Source organism: Penicillium citrinum (genome assembly GCF_028827155.1).
Source record: "Penicillium citrinum strain IBT 23319 chromosome Unknown utg000006l:1.0-3011923.0:1.0-3012962.0, whole genome shotgun sequence".
NCBI lineage: Eukaryota > Fungi > Ascomycota > Eurotiomycetes > Eurotiales > Aspergillaceae > Penicillium > Penicillium citrinum.
The window spans coordinates 2,136,772-2,158,903 of record NW_026622691.1 but is presented as its reverse complement, the minus strand read 5'-3'; the positions used below and the strand labels follow the sequence as shown (position 1 = coordinate 2,158,903).

At 47.7% G+C, this 22,132-nt stretch overlaps 8 protein-coding genes across 8 annotated transcripts; 4 read left to right on the top strand and 4 right to left on the bottom strand.

The window, feature by feature from the left end:
• Window positions 1-396: 396 nt before the first annotated feature.
• On the bottom strand, window positions 397-2,170 carry N7469_007338 (putative DnaJ domain protein (Mas5); the record flags this gene model as incomplete). Its single annotated transcript, XM_056646256.1, has 5 exons — window positions 397-943; window positions 998-1,653; window positions 1,714-1,772; window positions 1,891-1,917; window positions 2,167-2,170. The coding sequence occupies 5 exons, from the start codon at window positions 2,168-2,170 to the stop codon at window positions 397-399; spliced, it is 1,293 nt and encodes a 430-aa protein (XP_056499697.1).
• On the top strand, window positions 2,054-4,196 carry N7469_007337 (glutamate--tRNA ligase MSE1; the record flags this gene model as incomplete). The annotated part of the gene is made up of 4 exons (XM_056646255.1): window positions 2,054-2,226; window positions 2,279-2,474; window positions 2,523-2,595; window positions 2,656-4,196. The coding sequence occupies 4 exons, from the start codon at window positions 2,054-2,056 to the stop codon at window positions 4,194-4,196; spliced, it is 1,983 nt and encodes a 660-aa protein (XP_056499696.1).
• Window positions 4,197-4,477: 281 nt separating this feature from the next.
• Window positions 4,478-6,179, bottom strand: N7469_007336 (Arginine permease CAN1; the record flags this gene model as incomplete). The annotated part of the gene is made up of 2 exons (XM_056646254.1): window positions 4,478-5,826; window positions 6,008-6,179. 2 exons carry the CDS (start codon window positions 6,177-6,179, stop codon window positions 4,478-4,480), a joined length of 1,521 nt encoding a protein of 506 aa, XP_056499695.1.
• An 894-nt stretch (window positions 6,180-7,073) lies between these two features.
• N7469_007335 (phytanoyl-CoA dioxygenase family protein) lies at window positions 7,074-8,080 on the top strand (the record flags this gene model as incomplete). Its single annotated transcript, XM_056646253.1, has 3 exons — window positions 7,074-7,507; window positions 7,562-7,789; window positions 7,855-8,080. The coding sequence occupies 3 exons, from the start codon at window positions 7,074-7,076 to the stop codon at window positions 8,078-8,080; spliced, it is 888 nt and encodes a 295-aa protein (XP_056499694.1).
• A 378-nt stretch (window positions 8,081-8,458) lies between these two features.
• Window positions 8,459-10,103, top strand: N7469_007334 (Zn(II)2Cys6 transcription factor; the record flags this gene model as incomplete). Its single annotated transcript, XM_056646252.1, has 2 exons — window positions 8,459-8,537; window positions 8,593-10,103. The coding sequence occupies 2 exons, from the start codon at window positions 8,459-8,461 to the stop codon at window positions 10,101-10,103; spliced, it is 1,590 nt and encodes a 529-aa protein (XP_056499693.1).
• Window positions 10,104-11,068: 965 nt separating this feature from the next.
• N7469_007333 (putative microtubule associated protein (Ase1)) lies at window positions 11,069-13,559 on the bottom strand (the record flags this gene model as incomplete). Its single annotated transcript, XM_056646251.1, has 5 exons — window positions 11,069-11,989; window positions 12,033-12,994; window positions 13,051-13,265; window positions 13,329-13,381; window positions 13,443-13,559. The coding sequence occupies 5 exons, from the start codon at window positions 13,557-13,559 to the stop codon at window positions 11,069-11,071; spliced, it is 2,268 nt and encodes a 755-aa protein (XP_056499692.1).
• A 522-nt stretch (window positions 13,560-14,081) lies between these two features.
• On the top strand, window positions 14,082-15,150 carry N7469_007332 (Mov34/MPN/PAD-1 family protein; the record flags this gene model as incomplete). The annotated part of the gene is made up of 2 exons (XM_056646250.1): window positions 14,082-14,106; window positions 14,174-15,150. The coding sequence occupies 2 exons, from the start codon at window positions 14,082-14,084 to the stop codon at window positions 15,148-15,150; spliced, it is 1,002 nt and encodes a 333-aa protein (XP_056499691.1).
• A 1,794-nt stretch (window positions 15,151-16,944) lies between these two features.
• On the bottom strand, window positions 16,945-20,822 carry N7469_007331 (putative cell division control protein Cdc25; the record flags this gene model as incomplete). The annotated part of the gene is made up of 3 exons (XM_056646249.1): window positions 16,945-17,282; window positions 17,377-17,593; window positions 17,649-20,822. The coding sequence occupies 3 exons, from the start codon at window positions 20,820-20,822 to the stop codon at window positions 16,945-16,947; spliced, it is 3,729 nt and encodes a 1,242-aa protein (XP_056499690.1).
• Between the last annotated feature and the right edge of the window lie 1,310 nt (window positions 20,823-22,132).

Below are 22,132 nucleotides of genomic sequence, written 5' to 3'. Positions count from 1 at the left end.
TTAGTATACCACCTTGTTTTCAAAGTTTTATGTTTAGAGTAATTGGGTTTCTCATTTTGATAATAGACATGATAATACATCGGATCATTCAAGTTGGTAGTCAGACTTTGAGTAATTATATACGTTCGTAGATGACTAGTAACTACTATCTACATATGCACTGATGCAGCTTGAATTCAGAGTGCAGCAATCACCAGTAGTAGGCCGCATAAAATATCTCGAATGAGGTAAGATGGGAGATGAATTCTATCGCCTAGCTAGTCTACTGTACGGTCATGATCGTGAGAGGGAGATTGTTCGCGTCCCGGCAGGAATTCAATAAAACAGAAAATGTGCAAGTCCCAAACCAAACGCCTTCTATGCCTGAAAGACAGGATATCTCTTTTGGTTGTATTTTTACTGAGCCGCGCATTGCGCAGGTTCCTCGTCATCATCATCGACCCATGCGGAGCCTCCCTGTCCATCTTGAGCACCAAACTCCTCCATGTTGCCCTTTGGATCGAAATCAACCTCATCCACTGTTTCGGCTGTGATCGCAGGCTCGGGGGAAGGGAGCACCTGCTTCAGCTTCGCGATCATCTCGGGGCTAGGTCTCCAGTTCTCCTCGGGGAACTTGACATTGACGACAAGGTAAAGGTCGCCCTTTGAATCGCTGCGCTTAATCGGCATACCCTCACCAGAGACCTTAAGAACTTGTCCGGGGGAGAGAACCTTGCCGGCTGGGTGCGTAATCTCGATACCACGACCGTCAAGGTGCTTGATCACCACGCGAGAGAATCCAGTCAGGGCTTCGGCAACTGTCACATCAAAGCTAGCCCGGAGGTCGGCGCCAGCGCGGTCAAAGATCTCGTGCTCCTCCTGCACTAAGCGGAAGATAATGTCACCGGGTTCTTGATCAGGGACCTGATCGGCTTCGCCCTCCAGCACGATCTTGTCTCCCTCGCTAGAAAATAAAAATCAGTCAAGTCACCCGTGCAATGAGAAATATGGAACATACCGGGAACCAGGAGGGATATACATCTCGAGGATTTTCTTTTCCTCGGTGGTCTTTTGGCCCTTGCACTTCTTGCATTTATCCTTAGGGCTGAAGAAGGAACCCTGTCCGCTGCATGTGGTGCAAGGTTGAGCGGACTTGGTCAAAAATCCACCCTGTTGCATAATGACCTCTCTGACACCATGACCCTCACAGGTGGAACACTGCTTGGCCTTCGCCTTCTCCTTGCCACCTTTACCCTTGCAAAGACTGCAGATAACATTCTTGGTGCTGGCAAATTTGACTGTCTTGCCCTTATAAAGCATCTCTAGGCTAACCTCATAGTCTTGCTGCTCGTTCCGGCTTCGGCGAGGTTGGTTTCCTCCAGGCATACCTCCCATGCCAGGCATACCACCCATACCCCCCATACCAGGCATACCTCCGCCCATGCCACCGAACATTTGCGCCAGGAGGTCATCTAGGTCGACATCACCAGGCATACCACCACCCATGCCAGGGTCGCCAGATCCGTTGAATGCCGACATGCCGTGAGTGTCATAGATCTGGCGCTTGTTGTCATCGTAGAGAATCTCATATGCCTCTTGAACGGACTTGAACTTAATTTCGGCAGCTGGACGTTCATCTTCGGGGACTTTGTCGGGGTGGCTGGAGAGGGCGGCCTAGATGAATCTGCTGTCAGTCGTTATATCTTCAAATGAGCCGGCAAATGGCGGTCATACCTTGCGATAAGCTGTGCGGATTTCATCTTTGCTTGCGCCTCTTTGGATCTCTAGGACCTCTATTTCATGAAAAACCTAGACGTCAGTCTCTCTCTCTCTCTCTCTCTCTCTCTCTCTCTCTCTCTCTCTCTCTCTTTGTATCGCGTAGGCACGTTGATGTTGGGAGGTTTCGCATACCGTAGAGGTCGACTTCGGCTTGGGCCACTACAATTTAAGTCAGTAACAGTCAAAACGCTTCACTTGAAAAGCAAAACTTACTGTTTTCAACTATTTCTTATTGCAGCTCCTTCAAATGAGGGGAAGTAAATCCCAAATAAATCCTCAAAAGTGCAAAGGGAGGATGGAAGAAGCAGTGTTGACAAAGCGAAAAGAGTCGCAGGCCGAGCCGAAATTTTGCGGGAAGCTTCGCGCGGAGCCGCCGAGCCTCCGCAAAAAAAAAATCCCAACGTCAACTCATTCCCCCGTCCTCCTTGCCGACCACTTTTGGACGCGATATTTCGGTCTCGATGAGGAGTACTCCTTCTGGACTTTGGGCCCGGCGGTCCTGGACTTGCATTCAGTGCAGAGCATCGTCCTCAACTGCGGGCGCGCAATTCCGCAAGCTAAAGAATAATCTTCCCGATGCCCCTGCGCGCACGCGCTTTGCTCCTTCGCCAACTGGATATCTTCACCTTGGCTCTCTACGAACTGCGCTGTTTAACTATCTTCTTGCAAAGCGGACCGGTGGTCAATTCTTGTTGCGCATTGAAGATACCGACCAGGTTGGTTTGCAGCCGAGACAGCAAATGACCAAGTGCTGACAGGCATAGAAACGAACAATCCCAGATGCAGAGCAGAGATTATACGATGATCTACATTGGGCAGGACTTCATTGGGATGAAGGTAAATTCAAGCAAATGGTGCTTTGAAACAATCAGACCAATTTAGCTGACGATAAGATAGGTCCTGTTGTAGGTGGCCAGTATGGACCATATAGACAAGTGAGTGGCCTTTCTAAACTACGGTATGCTACGGATGATACTAACATGCGATTCTTCAAGTCTGAGCGAACCGCTCTTTATCGAACCCACACAAACGAACTAATCGACAAAGGCCACGCCTATCGATGCTTCTGCTCCTCCGAACGACTCGATTCCCACGCTCGCCATCGTAGCCAAGCAGGGCTGGGCCCCGGATACGATCGGAAGTGTGCCGATATCTCTTATGAAGAATCCGAGGACCGCGCATCAAAGGGAGACTCACATGTAGTTCGATTGAAGGTGGATGGCTACCCCATGTTCAACGACCTCGTCTACGGCAAGACAGGACAAAACAAGCCAAACGTCAGCAAATTGGACTTCATTGACCGAGTTTACGATGATCCCATCTTGTTGAAATCAGATGGCCACCCTACCTATCATCTAGCTAATGTTGTGGATGATCATTGTATGAAGATCACCCATGTCATTCGAGGCACGGAGTGGATGCCATCTACGCCAATGCATTTGGCCCTCTATAATGCTTTCAAATGGACGCCTCCAAGTTTCGGCCACGTTCCCTTGCTAGTTGATAAGAACGGTCAGAAGTTGAGTAAACGAAATGCCGATATCGACCTTTCTTCATTTAAGGACACACAAGGAATCTTCCCCGCTACATTGGTTAACTTCGCGGCGCTGTTGGGTTGGTCTCATTCACAAAAATCAGATGTCTTTGATCTCGGAGAATTGGAGAAAATCTTCAATCTGAAGATCACTCGTGGGAACACCGTTGTTGCATTCGAGAAACTCTGGTTCCTCCAGAAGGCTCATGCGCAACGATTTGCAGCCAGCGGGGGTCCTGAGTTTGACCAAATGGTGAACAGTGTTTCAGCTGTTGCGGAGGAGACTCATCCTCAGGAGCTTCTTGCTCCAGTTCTTGAAGGTCGTACACTCAACGAATATGTTGCTCCTCTTCTCCGTGCCGATGCCAAATCCTACACTACGGCTTCAGAGTTTGTGGAGCGGAATTCCACCTTCTTCCCTACGAAACTTGATCGATCTCCCTATACACCTGCCTCTACCCCTCTCGAGTCATCTGACTCAGAGCCAACTCCCACTATTCCGATGCAAGCCCTTCATACTGCTGCGGCGGCTTTCACTCTTGTGCCATCCGCTCATTGGTCAGTGGAAACACATCGCATGAATATTACTTCATATGACGGATCCGAGTCCGTGTCACTCCCCTCTGGGCTGGAGGATTCACCCATTTCCGTGGACAAGCTCTTCAAAAAGGAATTATATCACTACCTCCGCTGGGCCCTCTCGGCCTCGGCACCAGGGCCAGGCATCCCCGAGACGATGGCTATTCTGGGACGTGATGAAACTGTGCGCAGGCTACAGGAGGCGAATGCTTTGACAAAATCTCTTGTGCCGTCTGTCGGTCGTCGTGTTCCGAAATCCTCTGCCAATAAAGAAAAGGGCGCAGACCAGAGTTGGATGGGTTCCCTAGCCCCCGGAAAGCAATAGAGCACAGACAGCTTTGGGCAGCTAGTAAGTGCACGTTGTAATATATTGTAACATATGACATATTGAATGTACGTGTTTTTCTCCCGAAAAAATGGGAGGAAACATATGATTCGAATAATATTCATTTGTATGTACGTTATAAGAACGCTATTAATGCAACACGTGAAGTAATCTGATGAAAACTTTGTGGTAAATGCGAAATATGCCCATGTTGCGCACCATTGACAAGCCCTTGTCCATGCCCAGGAAATGAACCCTGCAATTGCTGAGGAATTGCACCATTATCCAGCAATTATATTCCAGATCTTACCATACCAAGTAGTTGGCACAGTAACTTCCCAGTGCTCATTTTCAATTTCCGTTCGTCCTGTATCAAGATCCGCTTGAAGAGGAGGAACAAAGGCGTCACGGAATACAATCTTATGGCCAATCCACAGCACGGCAAAGAGAATCAAGCTAACATATGCGACAAAGAAGTCCTCAACGCTGAATGATGGGATCCAGGCTGTGAATCCCTGGGTGAAAATGATTAAAATGTTGACAAAGAGTCCATACCAGGCAAGGTAGGGTTGCAATGGTGCTTTGTAAGGAAGCACGTCTCTGCTAATCTTGCGGGCCTTCAAAGCTCTCATGAAAGCTATGTGACAGGCATTCAATGAAGCCCAGGCAATAAAGCCTGCAACTGCTGATATGTTCAGCAACCAGTTGAAAACCGTTGTACCTGAGTTAGAGACATTCAGGAAGCCAAGAAGGCCAATAGCCGAAGTGAGGAGTACTCCGTAAACAGGCACGCCCCCTTTGGTAGTTTTAGAGAAGAATGAGAATGCGAATCCCTCTTGTGCTAGGCCAACAAGAATCCGGCTTCCACTGTAGATATTTGAGTTGGCTGCGGATAGGACAACGGTCAGAAGAACCGCGTTAATGATACTGGGCAGAACCTTGACGCCTGCGAGTTTTGCAGCAATGACGAATGGGGATGCTGATGCATCAGATGCATCTGATGCGAGGTCTTCATTATCATATGGCACAAGAAGGCCAATGAAGAATACCGTCATAATGAAGAACAAGATAATGCGGATGAAAGTCGTTTTGATAGCTCTTGGAATCGTCCGACGGGGATTCTCTGTTTCACCTGCTGCAACACCAACGAGCTCAGTTCCCTGGCATGAAAATCCAGCTTGGATCAGAACCGCCCAGAAACCAACGAATTTAGCCGTTGATCCAGGTGTAATAAGATAATCAGCAAAAGGCCCGGGGTGGACCCAGTTGTGAAAGCCAAGATAGCCTTGATCACCAGCCCCGGCATCAATACAAATCGCGAAGATCATGAATCCAAGCACCGTAAAGACCTTTATACTTGAGAACCAGAATTCCAGTTCACCATAAAAGTTTACCGGCAGCATGTTCAACGATGTCATCACTACCCAGAACACAGCAATAAAGATCGATATCTCAATCGAGCTATCCCAGTACTGAATAATAAGACCCGTCGCGGTTAGTTCCAGGGCGAAAGTAATGGCCCATGAGAACCAATAGAGCCAACCCATAGCAAATCCCAGACTTGGATCAATTAACCGCGTAGCATACGATGTGAACGCCCCGGAAATGGGTATATAGGTGGCGATCTCTCCTAAAAGAAGTCATAACGGAGAAAACAATCGTCCCGATGAAGATGTATGCGATGAGCGCGCCGACTGGGCCTGAATGCGCTAAAGCAGTTCCACTTCCTATGAAAAGACCAGTGCCAATAGTTCCACCTAAATTTGTATAAGATGCTTCATTCTGTACTCTCAATCCGACAGACTACTCACCGATAGCGATCATATGTAAATGCCTGCTTTTCAACTTGCGCTTCAGCTCGGGACTGCGCCGGGGCTCTCCGGACGCAATCTGATCATCGTGATCGTGTTTGTCACTTGGTGGGAACAAGACATGATTTCCCTTGGAGGAGGTAGTATCCTCTTTCTCCACTTCAACAGTCATGGTGCTTGTGGGGAAAGCGATCAAGAGAGTATGTTAAAGCACCTTTGATGGTGGAGTACAAGAAAGAAATTCACGCCTGGGAATTACAATGAATGATTTTTTTTTCTTCCCCGAGGAAACTCCAGTAGGCCTCGGCTTGAAAGTCCTAATTGATCCAAATCGCCGGTTTTGAGGGCAAGATTTTCCAATTCGAAGCTAAATGCTTGGCCGCAGGCTATTCCGGTCAACCTTTTCTCTACAAGAAGCCAATCCGATTCGATTTCGGCGAACCTCACAGGTCCTATTTTCAAAAGTGATGTTGATATTAAATAATTCATCAAGATATTTTACTTCCTTTTTATCTACATAGTAATGGGAACCCCTCTTGTTTTGCATGTTTCCCGCGATCTGAGCCCTAACTCTCCCTCTCTCCGACCCCGCATGTGGTTTCTCGCCATGCCCTAATTGATCTAGTCTGCGTTCAAGCGGTTAATCTCGCTAAAACTTCACTCCTTTTTTCGCCCGACCTCCCAAAAGCGGTTTAAATCAAGATCAAGTGCCAGGAAATAAGCTCTGTGGCGATGGCGACTTACTGCAAGCCCAGTTCCGGTTTCTCTGCCGACCTGGCTTTTCTGTGAGGATTTTGGTCAGCATGAATGACGACCAGAGCCAGGTATAGTTGTCTTGATTATATTTTCTCTATCGACCTATCTCATTCAGTTTAGTCTGCGATCTGCTGAAATAGACCTCAAATCTGGGAGATTTGTTGTATAAGATGCAATTTCCATGCTAGTATGGAACTTGAGTCTTATAAAGCCACTGCCTCAGTTCATTAGTCTTTCTTTTATCAGACCTTCATTATAATTACTATTCTTTTGCTCTGTATCCTCGCATCTAAGTCTCCCTAGACTCAATATGGTTGCAGTGGCTAAAAAGCCATCTTTTGTCCGACTGGACGCTACCAACCCTTCTACGACGCCAGCACAAGTCGTTGAGGTTCTGGAACGTGAAGGGGGCATAATCATTGAGAACCTCATTTCCAAGGAACTGGCGCAACAGATCAAGACTGACTTGAAGCCACACTTCGACGGAGATACTCCAGATAAATCTGGGTTCTTTCCAGAAACAACCCAGCGAGCAAGTGGTTTGCTAGGAATTTCAGATGCCTGCGTTGAGCTCGCGTGCAATCCTCTTTATATTAACGTGGCAAATGCGATGGTTTCATCCAGCTATACTTTCTGGAGAGGGGACCATCAAGAGACTGTAAGCGGAAAGCCAATCATCTCGTCGACCGTGGGATTCCGAGTGAATCCTGGGGGTCGACAACAGGTCCTGCATCGTGACGATAAGTATGGCAATTCATCATCCACTATTCTGTAGGGCGGTGCTGATTAGTATAATAGTGACTATCATCCCAACGACAAGAAACTCCCCGTCATGATCGGCTGTGTAACTGCGCTGACCAAGACTACAAAAGAGAATGGTGCCACTATAGCTATTCCCGGGTCACATTTATGGGGACCAGATCGAAGGCCTTTAGATGAAGAAGCCATTCCAGCAGAACTTGAGCCTGGGGATGCGCTGATCTTCTTGGGAAACACTTACCATGCTGGTGGCGCCAATATCACGGAGTAAGTTCCGCTTTCACATCTATATGCCTACTAGTCCTTTTCATCTGCTCACAAATTTTCTGTAGGAATGACTATCGAGAAACGGTGGGCATCTTCTTATGCCAGCCCACCCTGCGCCCAGCTGAAAATCAATTTTTAATGATACCGCTTGAAAGAGTCAGACAATTGAAGCCTCAAGCCCAAAGACTCCTAGGATACGGACTTTGTGAGCCCGGGGTTGGATTTATGAACTACCAAGATCCCATGAGAGTTCTATTTGGCGTTGAGGATGAAGAGACCGTCAATATGTGAGAAGATGAATGTAACACGAGAAAATAACTCTATTTCGGGGAATAATTCCCAGCCAGCGGACTATTTACCGCTATGAAGCATACATGTCAGGTTACCACAACACCACCACTACATACCTTACAGTATGAGTATTATCTACTTGTGTACTGAACCAAAAATTCAAGTCTATTTACTGCCAGTTAGCATTTCTATTTACAAACAAAATGATTTCTCCTCCAGGTTGTCGAATGCCACCTTCAAATTAGGGCAACTTCCAGCGCCATCCCCAAACGTGCGGGGTAGTAAAATGCAACTAAACTTAGTTCAACTACGAGTACATCTTCATCATTCTATACTATCTTTTCTCTTCTCTCTAATAAAAATTACTGGCTAGCCATAATGCCATCATCTACCGACAAAGCCAAGAAGAACATTCGTATCGATTTACTCCCATCCAATCGTCGATTGGCATCAAAAGGTGAACAGTATTCAAGTTTAATCACACACATTACAATAGCAACTAAGACTTATAGATTGCCGTTTCTGCATTAAGCGTCGCATAAGATGTGATCGGACTATTCCTCAATGCCAGAAGTGCTGTATCCGGGGGTTCTCTTGTCCTGGATTCCCTCTTCTACAACTGAGATGGGATCAAGGTGTTGCTAGTCGTGGACACTTGACAGGTAGAAAGGTTCCTGTTTTGAATCAAAAGAAACCTATCAAGTCTCATACACTTGATCTTTCTGGGCATTTGAAGCCATCCGAGGCTTCTCTTTCTCAGGGTCATCACGACGCTCGAACGAACATATACCAAAACTCTCTCGATGCAGCGAGCTTGAATTTGACTAGTCGAGAATTATCACATTCTTTCTCCGAAAAATTGACACAACACTTCTTGGCAAATGTTGCATTTCGATTGACCTGGCTTGATGGCCCGAGTAATCCATGGAGAAGTCTCGTTCTACCTTTAGCAAAACGTTCATCCTGTCTTCGTCTATCTATTTTGGGCCTTGCCGCAACCCATCTCTCCGCCGTAGCAACGGAACATGATCGATCAAGCATGATGGAAGTTAACAATCGGTTGCGAAATAAAATCCTTGGAGTTTTGTCTCAGAAAATTCAGCTCGAGATTGGAAAACCCCTTACTGCTTCTCATGCAGTACCGGTGGATTCTTCTCTTGTGGAAACTCTTGCCTCGATGGTTGTTCTCTGTTATGGAGAAATGCATATTCTTGGTTCAACAGATTGGAAACTTCACCTGCGAGCGTGTCGCGCAGTAATTGAAAGAAACAATCTCCTTCGTCTAAGCCAACAGCCCCGAGATTCGGCTCTGGAGTTCTTCATCAAGGAAGTCATCGATTTAGAGACATTTGGCAATGTCTCCGTCTTTGCAACCGACCTTACCAGGCGAGACTACATGTCTGAATCCGCGGTATCAAGCAGTCAGCCCTGGATTTTTACAGCACTCATCAATGATATTACTGTGGCAGAAAGATTATGCCATGCTGATAATCGTGCCACTGTCCTCGAAACCGCTCGTTCGAGTCAAGTAAGCATGCAACAATGGCATATCAAAATCTTAGGAGCATATGATAAGGCGATGTCGATGACTACTCTTCAGTGCCCAGATAAAAAATTACCGATATCATTCCAGGCTATTATCGAGGTTCATTACCACGCATGTCTGCTCTACAGTTATCAAGCTTTAGTACCTGATGCAAAAGAGACCGGTCAATCACAAGCAATCTTCAAAGATCTCTGGCAAATAATAAAGTCGATAGCAAATAATTCATGCCATGAATTTGCTCACGATCTATCCTTCCCTCTGTTTATCGCCGGTACAGAATGCCAAACGATGGAGCAGCGCTGTCAAATTGAATCGTTATTCATGCGATCAATTTCCACCACCGGGTTCTGGTGTAATTATACGGTCTTGCAATTTCTTCGCCTCTTCTGGGGACAGTCTGATGTAGAAAGGGAGAAGAACTGGATTCAATTTGCCAGGTGGAACAGAGACAAAATCAATACATTCTGTGTTTTTTGATATCATTCAGCGGTGTGAAAGGAATACCCCCACCTCCATTTATGAAGCGATAATTTATTCATCTATTAAACTTCAATTGAATCTGCCACCAGCCGCTGACAATGAGGTAACGATAAGCTTTTATTAGTCGTACTAGCTAAGAGAGTTTTGCCAATGTTCAACATCATCTAAGAGGCTGAAGCTCATCAGCATTAATCCTTGTCGAGCAGGACGATCTACTTTAGTATCTACGAAGCATATTGAAACTGATGTCTACATTAGTATGGCGCTTCTAAAACGGTTAAATACTCTGATATCTGTGATTACGCTCGGATAAATCGGTTTATTGCGGTTTAAATAAGATAATATTATCAGAAGAAACTACAAGCGTAAGCTGTACGGCGCTAGAAAGTAAACAGATAAGACAATCGCACTAAGTCGACACAGCAAAAAGATCCAACTCTGGCTGAGAACCAGTAAGCAAAAAAAAAGAACCGACAGCACCAAGCCGTAGTAAAGAACCATAGTGCAAACAGATAACACCATGCCAGAATAACCACAAAGGGACAAAACGATTAAAGGTAACTCATCCGAGTTTGACAGAGAAACTCCGTCGTCGAGAGAAGAGCGTTGCGAGGACAAAAAAAAAAAAAGGGAACCACCCGCGCGCAGTAGTTGAGAGAGCCACCGGCGTGGCCTTGAAAAGCATCGACAGAAGAAAGGAACAGTAGCATAAACAAGATTGACATAATGTGCATCGTAATTTTTGACAAGGAAGGGCAAAATCGGCGTATGTCGTAGTGGATGCGTGTGGAGGAAACACCAGCCCGTGAATCATGGGATCGTCAAGTATACCAAGCGATTGCGTAACCACAGCTCAATGTTTGAAGCGCCAAACAGAAGGAAAAAAAAGATGTCCCAGGAAATTTAATTGCAAGAAAGACTGGAGAGTCAAGAGAGTGTAACCAAGACGCGGTTTGGAGCGATCAATAAGTCTCAAAATCATCTGTCCACTCGGTGTCGCTACCCGCGACTCGGAGGACTTGGCCAGGGTGTGGTCCGTCAGGGCTCACACTGCGAATTCCCTTGCTCTTCTTGCCCATGAAATCCATGCTATCGTCAGGGGCGAAACGCTTGCCATGCGCGGCACGGATCTTGGCATAGTAAACATCGCTAGCATCAGCTTCCGCATCGGATGCATCATCAAATGTCTCCCAGTTCTCAGAGCCGGATATGGTGGTGTTTCCAGCTGATGAGCTTGATGTTTGGCGAAGAGCTGGGGGAGGTGGAGCGTGTGAAAGGTAAGGATTGGCGCGCGGGTAGCCTTGAGACGAATTCAAGGACAGTGAAGACAATGAAGAGTGAGAAGAGTGAGAAATGCCCAGTGGTCGGTGGTTAGACATGACAGAAGCGCTCATAAATGACCGCTGGCGGTCATCGTAAACATCTTCAGGGCTCACCGGACGAACGAAGCCACCAGACATGGCACTGTTGCAACGAGGTGGTTCCATGTTGTGAATATTGCGCTCCTTCGACTCGACAGTCAATGCACGCATTCTTGGTGGAGGTCCACGAGGCGGCCCCATCTTGCCATTGACGGTACTAGAAGAGTAGTTGCCGGGCCCAACTCGTCTTTCAGGGGAATTACTGCCCTGGGGCATGTTGCTCAGTGGAGCCCGAGCTGGAAGCTTAGTCGGGGACTTAGCTCCGGATCGAGATGCTCCAGAGTAGCCAATGGTGTTATGCTTAACGTGTGAACTTCCATTGGGGGTTTTTGTCGCAGAGCGAGGGGGAGGAGGACCCCGCATAGAACTTCCAGGACGAGAGATAGGCTGTCTAGTGGTGTTGGATTTCGTTGTTGATGGGGGTGCGGAGGGGGGTCTTGGAGCGTGTCGGAGGTCTTGAGACTGGAGCAGGAGTCAAGCTGTCAAGATATCGGTCTCCGTGAACCAAGAATGGGCGACCATATTCGTCTTCCCATCGCTCAAGCTCTTTACGTAGCTCCGCTTCAAGCTTGGGAAGTTCCTTCGCAATGCGCTTGCGCATCTTCTCCTCGCGCAAGAGCTTGCCAGGATCGCGTCTCTCGCCCTTGTTGCCTCGAGCCATCAGACGAGACGCATCTTGGCTGGACGAGGAGAGAGCTTCGCGGTCTGCAAGAATGCCACGATGCTTCTCGATCATCTCAAGTGTAGGAGCACGCTGCTCCTTGAGTGTTTCCAGGCGAGCAATTTCAGCCTCATGAGCCTCCAAAAGAGCATCACTGCATACATCAGAGAAAGCGGGCGTGAAGTCGAGCATCTCCTCCTCGGAGAAGAAAAGGCTGTCCCAAAGCTCTTGCAGTCGGCAACGGGCATCTTCGACAAACAGATGCAAGTTTTGTCGCTTCAATTCATTCAGACGAGCAAGTTCTTCTTCATATTCGTTGATGGTGCGAAGACCGCAGCCACGGTTGGCTGACAGGAAAGCCTTGCGATCCGATTCTTCAACCCCAAATCGCTCCCAAAGGCTTTCGACGTTGGCGCGAAGCTCCTTGATTTTGCGCTCGCGTCCCTTCTTCTCCTCCACTAACTTATCACGTCTTGCCATCAGATTACCGAGGTCACTCTCGTGCAGACCGAGCTGCTCGGGGGACTCTCGATAAAATTTGACTATGGTGGGATCAGTTTGTACTTGCGGGGTGCCCAGCTCAGCCCAGAGTTTGATGATCTCCTCGCTGGTGGTCTGGACATAAGAAATGCGACGGTGATATTCTTCGTAGACACGGGTGAATTCTGAATCGAGGGCTGTGACATAAGAAGGTGAAAGATCGAAGCTTGGTGGGATAGTTGATCCAGGGGCTGTAGGGGGCAGTTCTATTTGAAGGAACGAGGCTTCCAGGTGAGAAGAGTAGGACTCGAGGGCATCGACCAATTCTGTTCATAGTCAGCAAACCTATACATGGTTTGATAGGGAGGGGTGTTAGACTCACTCTTGACTTGCTCAAATCTTTCGCGGTGAAGCTTAGCCATGCCTTCGCTCTTTTCGCGCAAGAAGGCGATACATCGGTTGAGCGGGTATGTCACGCGCAAATCATCACGACTGAGTTCATATTGGCCATTGGCTCTTTCATCGCCTAATGAGGTTTCCATTTGTTGAATGACTGTAATGAGGCGCTGGGCCTCCGAGGTCATTTGTTCTTTCTCCCTGTCGAGTTCCGTGTCAACAACATACAAAGGAGGTAAACAATGTTTACAATGGCCAACTTACTCGTCAACAATCTTCAGGTGGTTATTTAATGTTTCCGACAAAGCGCTGAACAACTGGGGCCACTGGTCAGTGTCTAATCGCATTGTTTATCGGTGGATTCGACATCTAGCTCACCTCTGCTTCGCGCGAGTCGCGCTCGCGAGCAGGCACACCAATGTCATCAAATATGCCATGAAGCTGCTCAACGATATTGTTGACCTGAGTGGTCAGATAGCTTGTATCAACCGCCATGCCTAGGTGTGAGCCTATGAGGCAGCGAGGTGTTCAAGTAGAACTCAAAGAATGTGTCTCGAACGACCAAATGTGTCGGCGTTGCGATTGCACCAAAGCAATCAAAAACAAAAGTCCCAACTCGTAGGCGATATGCGACACACGACACCGAACAATGAAAGAAAGGAAGGGTTAGAGTGGTCAGTTGCAAGACATGAAGAGAAGCAGAAGAGTATGTTGTGTTTATGAGAGGGGAAGGCAGGGCTGGGATTCGCAGATAACAGAACTGGTTCATCCCGCCCGTCCCTTCCTTGGGACCGATCGTCGCCACGGCAACAAGGGCCTCACCGCCCTGAGATTCTGCCATTTTCATGCCCCACACCGCATCGAGATCCATCGTCAACCTAAGCTACTTGAACCATTTCCCCCTCCCCCGCGCTTTCGTTGATACATCCCCCTCGCCTCAGATTCCGTTCCCAGTGATCTAATTATTGCAACAACACATTTCATATTCGAGTCTCTATACAAAAGATAAAACAGGAAATGCAGGCTGCTCAGCAGTCCTGGGGTATGTGTCTCTTCATAAAACCGAGCTGGAGGGAACTTGGGAAAGGCTGACAAAAGTTCATTGGTAGAGCTCGAAAACTCCATCAGTGTCTTCGATCCGCAGCGTGATGCCCTTTATCAATATGATGAGGAGACTCAGAAAACCCTCAATGCCCAGCGGCCGTGGGCCTCGGACCCTTACTATTTTAAATCCGTACGCATCTCCGCAACGGCACTATTGAAAATGGTGATGCATGCTCGCTCGGGCGGGTCTTTGGAAGTGATGGGTCTGATGCAAGGTTATATCCTACCAAATACCTTCGTCGTAACAGATGCATTCCGTCTCCCTGTCGAAGGCACGGAAACCCGAGTCAACGCACAGGATGAAGCATATGAGTACATGGTATCCTATCTACAATCATGTCGTGATGCGGGACGTATGGAGAATGCTGTGGGCTGGTACCACAGTCATCCGGGGTACGGCTGCTGGCTATCTGGAATCGATGTGGCCACGCAACAAACTCAACAGATGACGGGGCCGTTTGTCGCCGTTGTAATCGATCCCGAACGCACGATCTCGGCGGGCCGTGTTGAGATCGGCGCCTTTCGCACTTTTCCCGATGGTTTCACTCCTTCTAAGGAGGCACAAGAAGATGATGAGTATCAGGCTATTCCACTCGGCAAGTCGGAGGATTTTGGTGCACATGCAAACCAGTATTATTCCCTCGAAACGACACATTACAAGAGCACGCTCGAAACCAACATCTTATCTTTATTATGGAATAAATACTGGGTCACGACCTTGAGCCAAAGTCCTCTGTTCGCTTCTCGTGACTATGGAAGTAAACAGATGATGGATCTTAGCGAGAAGGCTCGCAAAGCAGCACGAGGAATGGAGACAACTGGCCCGCGGGGCGGAGCTGCTTCGTCAAAGGATCAACAATTGGAAAAGGTCGTTCGTGGGGGACAGCGCATCGTATCAGAAGAAATCAAAGGTCTCTTGGCCTCTGACGTGAAGATGAAGCTGTTTCAGGATATTGGCGGAAAGCCTGCGCCCACGGCCTAAATTTAAGTTCAATTTGGTCGACAAAAGAACCTTCATGATATAGATATTGCTACGATTGTTACGCTTCCTTGCCGTATTACTTCATCCATAGTCCCCTGCGCTTAGCGAATCCATTTATCCGCGTGAGATTACCCTGTTCACACTATCCAATGAAATACGGTTTAGCAGCTGTGTCACAACCGAAAAGACGAATTGCGATTCATGGATGAAAATCAATAACAATCTACGTACTACTTACAATTAATCCTAAGATTAAATAACCACTAAATACTTGCATGAGTGCGGTTTGTGTATCGTATGCACAAACCTTGCAGAAAGCATTTTTTGAGATGAATAAGACCTGAATTTCTAGTAGGTTAAATCGTTTACACCTTGGCAGTTCCCTAGGGTACAAATTTAGTTTAGACCCGCGGATTTTACCAAGCTGTGAAAGTGACAGGTCAGATCCACATATGTACCAAAACTACTATGCACCGTACTATGTATGCAACTACCAATCAAGCCATGAAATATTTGTCATGAAAAAAAGGGATATAATTTCTCAAACAAAGAACTTCTATTGATCGGGGTGGTGTACTTGGGGTATAGATCAAATGAATATTGAGGGGAAACTAGATACATCGAAATCAATTCACCCGGAGTTGCATTCGACTCTGATGAGAGCCAATCAAAGAAGAAAAGAAGGCCCAGCTGAAAAAGTATAGGGCATGAAAGTCGTGATATATCATTAAAGATGGCATCCAAACATTAGCACGGGATATAGCTCTCACTCCAGTGACGAAAGAGGGAAATGTATGAGGAAAGAGAAGAATAGTAATCAAACAAAGAGAATCAGGGAATCGGATGACCAAGAAAATATACATCGTAGATTGGCCAGCGTGTAGAACAGTTGGAGTACATCGAGAGAAGTTAGTTTAGTATGGTTCCAAATCAAGGATTGAAGTCAGGTAGGTGGTGGTGATGTGAGAGTGCCTCTCGGTTGACTCCCCGAAGATGATACGATGTTCATCGCAGGAAGAATAAGACGTGTATAGAATGCAGAAAGTAAGGATCTCGCCCTCTGCGGGGATGAATGGAATCGTGCATGCAAAGACTCTGTAGAGACTGCAGCCTTAAGAGCGTGTGGACCGAGGTTGCAGAAACATGAGTGTCCGTTTTCCGAACCCATCCTCATCAGGTCGCGGGGATAGAAAGTCGTTGGTCCCCGAAAATAGAATCAATGACGGCTGATTGGTATGTCATGATTCGCGGGCTCTCATGACAGGAAGGGTGTGGAGTTGCTATACTTGGTCGGAGACTTAATTTAATTAATCTCGGCACGGTCGCAGGATCCAGATACACATCCCTGATTTTGGGGCCGACAGCATGTGCTATCTGCGGGACGGAGCGACACATGATTGACTGAATCAGTAGGATAATCTATCCCGGAGATCCGATTGGAGCAAGTCGAACGCAAATCGGTGTGGCAGCCGGTGGGCCACTATGGCGGCCAAAGGACGGGTGCCCGCAGGTGCAGCTAGTAGACAGGGGTCTCCGCCACATCCTACAAGAAACCGGACTCAGAGAGCAATCTACGCGGTTCAGAATCAAAGGCGGTTAGTCTCATCTCAAGCAAGGTTTCAAAAATTGCCTTTTTTTGCCCCAGAATCAAGCAAAAACGGGGAAACGAAAAAAAAAAAGGAAATGTGAAATATGAGGTCAAATTTGGGTATCGCTGAAACAAGCCAGACACCATATCCAGAAATCAATCAAGGGCAGAAAAAAGCAAACCAAAACAAATCAGGCTGGAACAGATTATCGCAGAATTGCGACAGTACTTGCGAGGAATAGGGCGCCTTTCTCTCTGCTCGTGGGTTCAGCATACCTTGCGATCTTTTCGTCTTCACGCTCCCGGGGCTCAATCTCGAGACTCCGGTCATACATGTCATGCACGTCACCCGCGGCTTGAAGATTACTGAGAATATAATCCTGGAGCTCGGGAACAGGTTGAAGGAGATAAGGGACATTCTGATACTGTTGAATATCCCGGATCACTTCAGCGGTCTTGGCCCGCTTGTTGAAGTTGATTAGTTCTGATGGTGTGAGTGAAGGAATACCATCTTCGATAAATGTCAAGTCCGTAAGATAGACACCTAGAAATTGTCACTGTCAGTCATGTATTCTAGAATATTGGCGAAGGATTTTTCATGCAAGTCTTTGCATCGACAAGCTAGTGATTTGTCATACCGAAGAATGGAATACACGGAGGGTTGGCAAGATGCAAGGTCTCACGGTATTCACCAAAGTTCTTAGTGCTTGCCATGAGACGTCGCATCTGCTCCAAGATAGCAGAAGTACGACCGCTGACTTGGCCCCATGTGCGTCCAAGTCGATGGATAGGGGCTGTTCCAAGTGCAGAAATGATGGATGTCAAAGTCGAATAGTTGTTAAGAGCGCGGCATTTCTGTACAATGCAATTAGTCACGTCACTACAATTAAGTGAGTAGGGGTCAACGCACATCGGCAACATTTACAAAGTGTTTAATCACAACCACGCGCTTCTTGACGTCGCCTTGCATCAAGATCATTTCCGCGACCCAGTTTGTCAACTGGTTCGAGTGCAGAATAAGGGACTTGACGTTGGATGCTGGTTCCGGTTCACCAGGGCCAACCTTCTTTTGCCATGTTTTGTTCAGACACTCTGTGGGCTTGATCTTGGAATAGAGGCGCGATTCAATGATAGTCAATTGTCGAGCAAATTCCGTAGGATCTATATCAAGAAACTTGAGCTTCTTCATGTTCTTCGGGATGATTGGCGTTGGAGCAGCAGTGTTCTGAGTGGGAACAAGACGTTTGTTGGTTGTATCCTGACCACGAAGACGTTGTTCGAGGACAGCAATTAATGCGGGAGCGCCTGGTGTTTTGGTGGTAGCAATAGAATCTTTCGTGAAATCATGAACGCGTCGCATTAGATCCATGTTCACTTCATCGTTCGGCTCCATCCAGAATTGATCAAACCAACTCTTCAGTATATTAACAACTCGGAATCGAATGGGCTTTTGTTTGCGGTCAATCCACATTTGCATGTCTTCGGCAGTCAATCCAAAAGGTGGCTGGATATTGAAACGTTGCACGAGCATTTCAAATAGCTCCGGTGCAGAAGTAAAGGAACGGTAGGTGAGGAGGAAGGTGTTGTTGAAGGATGCATCCAGCTTATCATGGCGTGTAAGATGCTCGACCAATCCCGCCAAAGTTCCACACTTGAGAATTGGCGTATCATTCTTGGTATCGTGGAAGACTTCACCTTCGTGGTCCATCTTAAGGAACCATGGTGTCTCCTCAGGCTCCTTGACAGGCTCGCGAGACACTGGTTCGCGAGTGATCGCTGCTGGGGGCGCTTGGCCGAAGAACCGCTGAGCCTTGTCCATATTACGACGCACCTTGTCATTACCTTTGCCTAGTGCATAGGATGACGGAATACCTATTGACTCCGTAGCAATCTTGGCCTGGGACTCTGACCGATTATGAGCACCGTTTGAGGACTCATCTTTCTCCTCTAGACGGCTTTCGCTTCGAAGACCATCATTGCTCTCTTCGGGGATCTGCTCAAGAAGCAATGATAGTGAAAAGCCAATCTGAGAAACATAGTTCTCCAACTGCTTCGCTATGCTTCGCACGGCAGTAACTCGGTCATCCAACGAGTCGCCACGGAGCTCTGCCCATTCATCGGCGAGAGGAGCAGAGACGGCTTGGCAGCTCAGGACAAAATCACCAATACCATCATATACTCTTTGTTTCTGCAAACTGAAATCAACGAGCTGGGGGTTCTGGAAGCTGGTACCCAAGGGTGCAAGATTGATGGATTCGACACTAGAAATCCATGGGCGGAACTGCTCGACGACCTTGATCGCAGCAGCTGAAACCGCATCGGATATCTCTTCATGTTCAAGTGTCGTTACGATCTTCAAATTTAGAGATAGTCGCTCTTCCAATCGACGAATCGAACCCACGAAAGATCTTCGAAGAATATCGATATGGTCGAGAAGTGCGGAGTCAAGAGACACGGAAGGTTCAGTTCGCGAATCGCCGCCTTCCGGGACAAGGAACGAGGTCGGCCCCGATGCCTCGAGAGAAACACCGTTGTTCTGCCAACTACCACCACAAGAGCTACCACTCACAAAACCAGGGACGATGCGGTGGATGTTCTCCCCGCGCTGTTGTCGTGCAACATCCACATAACCATAGACTCCTTGCATGACGCCATCGGCTTCTTGCATACATTTATTGACTGAGTCGGAGCCAGGCCAATCAGCAGCAGCTATATGCGATGAGAGAACCAGCTTGGAGAACTTGGACATCATATCCCGGAAATAGGGGTACAATGCCTTGTTAGTGGAGATGATAGATGGATTGCCCGAATGATTGTCTGTTGTATCAGACCCAGCAGCCAAAAGCATACGCAGATGGTCGGAGATGTCTTCCGCACGTCGAACATACTCTGATCGCTCGCCAGCAAGTAATGTTTGCCGATAGGTATCGACTGCAAATCGCATATTGTCAACTAATAATGACCACGTAATCGGGGGCCCGAATCCATCATCCACGAAATGTTGCGGGGTATTCGAAGAGATAGAAGGCCGAGAGAAGCTTTCAGCAATTGAGGTATTCACACTGGTGGCTCCACCGCTGCTGAATGACGGCTGTGGGTTCTTATTCATCGGCGGAGAGGGCTTCAAGTCCTTGGGTCCGGGAGGATACAAGGAATCCATCGAGGTGGCCGGTGATACTCCATCCATAAGAGACTGACGTCGGCGAGAAATTGAGTCGTGCGAATTCAACATTAAGGATTCTCCTTCCGCTTCTGACGCCGAACCATCATATTCGTCCTCGTCGCGTTCAAATCCACGCGCCATCAATTCAGGAGGTGGTCGAGTTTGGTCGGGAACAAAGAAGTTGTTTCTGTCTCGAGGGCCCATATCATTCGCAGCGGTAGGATTTTCAAATGGCAATTCCATTGTCGAATAGCCAGTCAAAGTATTGAAATAAAATAAGCGGCCGTCCGGGGTAGCCTGGGGAATCCAAAAAGCCGCTTCTTCCTGTTCCTTAGGCGCGGGAACACCTTCAATAGGAAGAATGGGCAAGGAATCGCGCGGGTTGCCTTCTGAATCCAACTCCTCCTCTGCCTCATCCTCTTCATGGCCATTTCCATAGTCATCCTCAAGACCGGATTCAGCGCTCATGTCTGTTTCATCATGACCATGGATCATATGCTCGCCGAAATCGTCGGCCTCTGTGATGATAGTGCAATAGTTACTTGGGAACCAACCACGAGTATTGTCGATAACTCCATCCCACCATCCGGTCTCTAGCTGGTTCAATACCTGAATAATATCACCGCGGCGGAAGCTCAAACTGGTGTGGTCATCAGCATCGTAATCGTACATGGCCCGGACAAACAGCGCCGGCGGTTCGGGGCTGACGGCATATCCGGTCGCCATCTTCTTCGGGGGGGATATACTCAAGCGATCGTGAGCTTGAGAGGCGCTGATGGCCCGGCCGTGATGGCGGGTTACAGCTGTGGGGGTGATGGCCTGTTCGTCGGTGTACTCGAAAGCGGTCGCAAAAGCTCCAACTTTAGTGGCCAGCGCAGATCCTGTGTCGACAACCAGCTCTGGCGCACGATATTCCAACATGAAGCGGTTGCACACAGTTTCACCAAGAAAAAAAAATCACCCTCTTAGTAAAGAGGAGGAGGGGAGGGGGTTCGAAAGGGGGGAGGGGAGGTGGTCGTGGCTCAGTGTTCGCCGTGGCTCATGGCTAAAATTGACAACGCTTTGGAGAGAGGGGCGGGTGGGTAATTTTACAACCCACTTCCCGGGAGTTGAGGCTGGTCGAGGACTCGGAGCGCAAAACAACCATAAACTCCAAGTACAGTCTTTTCTAATCCATGAATGTCTTTATTTGTTGGCCAAAAAATCAAGGGAGGAGTTATGGTCTCTCTATATTTTTGGAGAGAAAAAAAAAAGGGAAAGAGAGAGAGGGAGGTCGGGGAGTGGAGGCGGGACGGATAAGGCGCCTACTCCGTTGAGTCCAGAGTGTACCAGCACGCTGGGCTGTATGTAAAATATGTAATCACTGGTATCGCCGCTGTACAGCGTATGTATTATTACACTGGCCAATGATACCACGCTTTGCCCTTTTGAGAAGCGACGCGGCTGTGTGAAGACATCCAGTTCGACTTGTGTATGTATGCAACAACAATGTATAGTGACTCAGGTACTTGATTAGTTCTATTTCTTTCATAATGATATATTTACCATTTGGAATCACTTTTCCCCATGTCTACAATGGTCTACTGTACTCTATTCTACGTACGCAACACTCTTCTCCCCCTGCAGTGATCAACTGATCTCGCAGTCCAATCCAATCCAGTGTGATCCACCGACTTGCCCCGGGCACATACACATGTACAGAGTACAGTAACTTTGTACACAACAACCACAGACCTGATTACGGAGTACTTCGTGTATGTACGGAGTACGGGGTACACACCCACACGCGGGTTTGTCAAGTGTTACCAGATGTCTGAGCACCAGGCTCCATAACGGAGGACGCCATCGACCCGACAGCCTCTTCGATCGACCACGGCACGTTCGCTTGGTGGGCTCGAGGCCAAGAGCCCTAAGGGGGTCAAACCCGCTTCAACATGATTGCTTGTACAAGTGATGATGGTTCTGGGTATGTACTCTGTACTCCGCACAGAGGGTATTTTCGGTGATACATGTATGTATGTACATAGTTAGTCTGCTTATTTGAAGTGCATACGGAGCTCTTATGTATACTCCCACCACCGTCACACATAACTAATATATACAAAGTACATACCTACATAGTACCTCCCCGCGCCTGTGCTCCTTCAATTAGGGGAAGACATCCGTCCAAGGATCCATTAATCACTCTATCGATTTTTGTACGGTATCTTTCCACCCCCTTCCCTAGTTGA